At 49.3% G+C, this 6,000-nt stretch overlaps 2 protein-coding genes across 6 annotated transcripts in view; one reads left to right on the top strand and one right to left on the bottom strand.

The window, feature by feature from the left end:
* OGN (osteoglycin) overlaps window positions 1-307 on the bottom strand; it is a 28,181-nt gene extending 27,874 nt beyond the window's left edge. Inside the window, exon 1 of the mRNA XM_068251990.1 lies at window positions 1-307. This exon is cut by the window's left edge and continues 43 nt beyond it. Coding sequence (XP_068108091.1) covers window positions 1-128 — 128 coding nt within the window. The 5' untranslated portion in view covers window positions 129-307.
* Window positions 1-6,000, top strand: part of CENPP (centromere protein P) — a 413,763-nt gene that overhangs the window by 87,524 nt on the left and 320,239 nt on the right. The gene's annotated exons all lie outside the window — the stretch shown is intronic.

Here is a 6,000-nt window from a genome sequence, read left to right as displayed (position 1 = left end):
TTAAACAGCAGTCCCTCAAACATATCCTCAGCATTGTAGTCATAAATGTCCTCTTGATGTGCGGGAGGCGCCGTGTGGATGAAGGGCAGGACCAGGATGACAGAGCACCATATCCGTATCGTCCGCATCTTTGCGCAGCCTGGGAAAAGTCTCCGTGTGCTCCTCAGGAGTTCTGTGTAGGAAAATCTCGCAGCCTGGAAGAGAAGTGTGTGTCATAACAATAGCGAGAGGCTGCATGACTTGCTGGCAGGGACTGAGCAGCCTCAGACCATTGGGGGGATTAGCCTTAACCCTTTACCAGGGCTGCAGAGACAGGGGCTGAGCTATCCAGCCCAAGAAGGAAAATTAAGTCATTGGATCCAAATAATATCCCTAGGATTGGATTAAGCTCCAGCCTCGTGACGAGTGTTTTTCATTTTTTTGGCCGAGTTACAGTTTAGGAGATTTTAGCACTGGCTAATGACATTTATTTATTAATGTTAATGAATGATGTTTGGCTTTATCTTAAAGGGGTTCTGTGGATCTTTAAAAAAAACAAGAAATGACATTTACCATGGGCTTCTATTGACCCCCTGCAGCTGTGATGTCCTGCGCGTCCGCTCCACGCCGCCGGTCCAATTATTAGTCTGATGCTACTGTTTCCGCGCGTCTCCGGAAGGTTACTGCGCAGTACGAGAAAACCTTGTACTGCGCCTGTAACCTTCCAGAGATGCGAGCGAGTATTATTCATCTAGTTAGACCAATAATTGGACCCGGACCGGTGGCGGGGAACTGAGGATTGTAGGAGGACGGTGCGGGACATGACAGCTGCAGGGGGCCAATGGAAGCCCCAGGTAGGCGTCAGTTTTTGTTTTTTTTAAAGATCCACAGAACCCCTTTAAGTGCGAGTCAGTTCACTCATTTCACTTTTAGTTTCAGACAAATAGATATTGGGGTTGTTTCACAAAACCTATTCAAAGAGGATCTGTAACAAACCCCCCTCCCCACCGGGGATACTTACCTGGGGGAAGCCGCATTGGGATCCAGAGGCTGGCTCCCCCAAAGCCACAGAGCGAGTCGCCTGCTCCGTAAAGAGCGGACCCAATCGGGCTCGGCTATTTCTGCACAAGCCCAATCAGCAATCTGCTACAGCACTTGTGTTGAATCGCAGTGGGTGAATATTTTACCTTGCCGGTGTTCGGGGGCTGCCAGCACTGGATCCCAGAGGGTGAGGAGGGCAGGGGAAGCCTCATTAGGATCCAGAGGCATCCCCCTCGAGAGGTGAGTATCCCCCAGGGGTGGGGGTGAGTTCATCACAGATCTACTTTAAAGATAAATAATGAGATGGGGGGGCTGTAGGTTCGTTCTTAACCTGAATCTGTCCATAACTTGAAACTCTGTACCACCTCTGTACCTCCCTGTACCTCCAGTGTCCCCCTCTGATCTGTGCCCTTAGTGTGCCCATCTCTGTCACCCCAGTCTTCTTGTGCCTCTTTCCATCCCCCTGTGCCTCCAGTGTCCCCCTCTGAGCCACCAGTGTCCCTCTCTGTCACCCCTGTCTTCATGTGCCTCTTTCCATCCCCCTGTGCCTCCAGTGTCCGCCCACTGTGCCACCAGTGCCCATCTCTGTCACCCCAGTCTTCTTGTGCCTCTTTCCATCCCCCTGTGCCTCCAGTGTCCCCCTCTGAGCCACCAGTGTCCCTCTCTGTCACCCCTGTCTTTATGTGCCTCTTTCCATCCCCCTGTGCCTCCAGTGTCCGCCCACTGTGCCACCAGTGCCCATCTCTGTCACCCCAGTCTTCTTGTGCCTCTTTCCATCCCCCTGTGCCTCCAGTGTCCCCCTCTGAGCCACCAGTGTCCCTCTCTGTCACCCCTGTCTTCATGTGCCTCTTTCCATCCCCCTGTGCCTCCAGTGTCCGCCCACTGTGCCACCAGTGCCCATCTCTGTCACCCCAGTCTTCTTGTGCCTCTTTCCATCCCCCTGTGCCTCCAGTGTCCCCCTCTGAGCCACCAGTGTCCCTCTCTGTCACCCCTGTCTTTATGTGCCTCTTTCCATCCCCCTGTGCCTCCAGTGTCCGCCCACTGTGCCACCAGTGCCCATCTCTGTCACCCCAGTCTTCTTGTGCCTCTTTCCATCCCCCTGTGCCTCCAGTGTCCCCCTCTGAGCCACCAGTGTCCCTCTCTGTCACCCCTGTCTTCATGTGCCTCTTTCCATCCCCCTGTGCCTCCAGTGTCCGCCCACTGTGCCACCAGTGTCCCTCTCTGTCACCCTTGTCTTCTTGTGCCTCTTTCCATCCCCCTGTGCCTCCAGTGTCCCCCTCTGAGCTTTTAGTGTGCTCCTCTCTGTCTCCTCTGTCTTCATGTGCCTCTTTCCATCCCCCTGTGCTTCCCCCACTGTGCCACTGCTGCACCCCTGCACCTCCACTATGTCCATCTTTCACACTGTCACCTCTGTCCCCCTGTGCCTCTTTTCATCCCCTTGTGCCGTCAGTGTACTCCTCTGTGCCATTTCTGCTCTCTGTGCCTCCACTGTGTCCCTCTGTGCCACCTCTGCCTACTGTGTTCCCTTCAGACCCCTTTGTGCCTCGTTCTGCTCCCCTTTTTCCATCCTTCTGTTCCCTTGTGCCTCCTTTTCCCTTTTGTCCCTCCTCCTGTCCCATTGTGCCACTTTGTCCCCCTTTCTTCTCCTTTTCATCACCTTGTGCCCTCTTTCGTCCCTGCCCTTCGCTACGTAGATTACATAAAGCCTTTTAAACGTTGTGTGCTCTCTTTTCACGTAAAGTTTATTGATCTTTTCTGGACATATCTCTGTCACTTAAAATTAATTACAGCGACTGAGGGATGAACAGATATGCCGATATCAAACCAACTAAGAAAGCTTGCAAGAAAACGATGTGCAGATAAAGTGCCCATGCACTAAGCCTATTTTCCTGGTCAATTCCCAGGCAGATTCGTAATAGGCTGATCGTAATTTTGATCGATTTTTGTCCAAATCCGGAATTCTTGATCATACCGGGCGGAAAATCTCGCTCAAAAGGGGGCTTGGAGGTCGTTAGATTGATGGCCTGTAGTCTGCGGTTCAATAGATATTCAATATTCATGCTGAAATCTATTGGCCACCTATGTGTAGCGTGTGCAGGTATTCGATCCCTCTGATGAGATTGTTTTGTGGTAGTCAGGCAGCCATCTATTGATGTATGGCCATCTTTAGCGCCCAGCGCTACCGTTTAGGGCGGCTGATTTTACCCCGATTAGCGCGGTAAATCACTGCTCATACTTCCACGATTCAGAGCGATCGCGATCAGCACTTTATCAAGTGCTGTACTGCGATCGCTCCAGAATCGTGGCAAAATGCTGCCTTTTGCGATTGCCACTAATCGCAGATCGGCTGGGATTGGCGCCAGTTGCGCCAGTGAGATCACTGCCATATACTTTCTATTGCGCCAGCGCTTTAAAAAGCGTTAGCGCTTCGGCGATCAGAGGGAATCGCCCGCTAATCGCTCAAGTGCGAATGGGCCCTCTACGCTTGTATTCACGCAGGAGGCATGCTGCCTGGTGGGGATTAGGACCCTATCCCTAGGACGACAGGCTGATACTGTACATATGCGTCGTTAGCCTGCATGACCGGAAGTCATGTAAGGCGCTCGTTTCTATTCACCGCAGAGCCGCGTACCACTACCGGGGGTGGAGCTTGCGATTCCATTCATTACACTGAAATTCAGCCAACCATGCGCTGTGATTCAAAAGTGAATTGCAGCACATGAATGGAAACAGCAGACCATGCAGTCTATGCACTGTCTGCTGTCCCTGCGGTTGCATTTCCATAAGTGTGCTTAAAAGCGCAATATGGAAATGAACACTTAAGTCAATGGTGCGCATGCGCAGAAGCGTATTTTTTAAATACACTTCCATGCAATTCGTATTTTGCCCACAGGAAGTGACCGCTTGACAGCCTCATTCATAGATTGGCTTGCTGCCAAAAGCTACATTACCGCGAGTATCTCCAAAGCCTATTTTAAGCATTGCGATGCGTTCCTCCGATCGTAGGTTGCTGGTGTGAAACCGACTTCAGCATTATTGGTTTGATGTCAGTAAAATGAATTCTAATTGTGTTTCTAAGTTTGGATGAGAAGCCTGTCCGTGCTACAGTGTGTCAGCAGTTTAATAAGAGTCTAAGGCACTGTTCACATCTAAAAGCGCAAAACGCTGGCTCTTTACCGCTAATCGCGGTAAAAATCACTGGACACTTCCGCGATTCAGAGCGATCGCAATCACTGCTTTACTAAGCACTGTACCGCAGTCGCTCCAGAATCGAGGCAAAAATGCGGTAGATAACGGGTTTTGCGATTGGCGCTAATCGCAAAATGCCCGTGATCGGCACCAATTGCGGCAGTGAGAACACTGCCATAGGGTAAAATAGCAGTAGCGCTTTAAAAGGTGCTAGCATTTTAGCGATTAGCTGGAATCACCCGCTAATCGCTGAAGTGTGACTGGGCCCTTACCTTGTTTTTCTGTTGTTTCGGCTGTTTGTTATGAGCATTCCTCTGAAGTCCTGATAAAGCTCTTGTGATGAGGAAAGTTGTGCAGCTGCAGAGGACCCCTGCGTGGTTCCCTGAAACAATTAGTGGACTATCAGCATGGGGCTTGGTATGAAGGAGGTCCTTCCAGCCTCCGGAGCCTTAGGGTATATATTTACTGTATATCCCAAAGGGTGAGGGGGGGGGGGGTTAGAAACCTCTGACATACAAACCTTAAAGTGGATCAGAGATAAACTTTTACTCCTTGCATAATGGTGTTCCTTTCATATAGTTTTTATAGGGCATTCCTCAAGCCAAATACTTTTTTTGTTTTAATACTCTAATTCCCTTTAAACTAAGCAAGCCTCGCCCACAGCTCCTTTTGTGCCTTGGCACTGTAGCAAGGGCTTATGGGAGCTCAGTCTGGGCAGGAGGAAGAGGTTACTAGCCAGAGATTTCAGAGGCAGAGGGGAGGAAGAGAGGGGAGTGAATTTACACACAGGCAAGCTGATACCATCTCCAGCCCTCAGCCTTTGACAATGTGACAAACAGAACATGGCTGCCCTCATTGTATCACAGGAATAAATAATCATAAACTGTTGAAGCTGTTTGCTGATAAATATGCTGTGTAAACTATCTAAACTTTAGATAAGATATATAGACAAGTTACTTGTTATAGTTAGGTTTTCATCTCGGATCCGCTTTAATGATTTCTTAAAGCCATCTCTCTGAAGTCAGCTTGTTACTATGATACTATCTATTGTTTGCCTTAATTTTGCCTCCTGTTTTAATGAATATCGTAATGTTTTGCAATAATTCGCATTGCATAAAGTTTAGTCCATGGCACGTGTGTACTTTTTGTCCAAAAATATATCGAAAGTACCAGGCTGGCTGGATGCTGTAGTTCTATTTCACGCTGAGATGAAAGTGTGGTTTTATTGTGCAAACCATAGTCAGGGAGGAGCTGGGAGTCTAGTCTCTCCTTATGAGCTTAGAGCTTGTCGCCTGACCCCGCCCACCTCCTCCTCCTGCTGGTGAGAGATTAGCTTTGTGGCCAGCACTGCAGATCTTCTTTACTTGCCCTTTCTTAGTGCATTTAAAAGCATTTAACCCCTTCCACGACCTGCCCAGTATCTTTATGGAAGGGTTAAATAAAAGATGATCGAGACATGGTCTCTTGTTGCAGGCAGTGAGTGAGGAGTGGTATGCGTGGATTTATGATGAAAGATGAAATAGGTTGCTTAGCTGCAGAGCTGGCCACAAGAGTTAATGACAGCAGAGGGAGGAGGTGGGCGGGATCAGGGGATCGGTTCTGTGCTAGGGAATGAATCCTCACTCTCCTGGCAGGAGAATATTACAGGACCCAGCCTGCCTGGTATCTCCTGGGGACTATCAGACAGAGATGTAAAACACATCAGCACCAATCTGCAATCTTTTTTTTCACTTCTAATTTATGTTATTGTATTGTTGGCAGCCAAACCCAAAGAAGAGGAAACAAATTCAA

This window comes from Hyperolius riggenbachi, chromosome 9, assembly GCF_040937935.1.
Source record: "Hyperolius riggenbachi isolate aHypRig1 chromosome 9, aHypRig1.pri, whole genome shotgun sequence".
NCBI lineage: Eukaryota > Metazoa > Chordata > Amphibia > Anura > Hyperoliidae > Hyperolius > Hyperolius riggenbachi.
The sequence above is the reverse complement of the archived record's forward strand: the minus strand, read 5'-3'. Positions and strand labels throughout refer to the sequence as shown.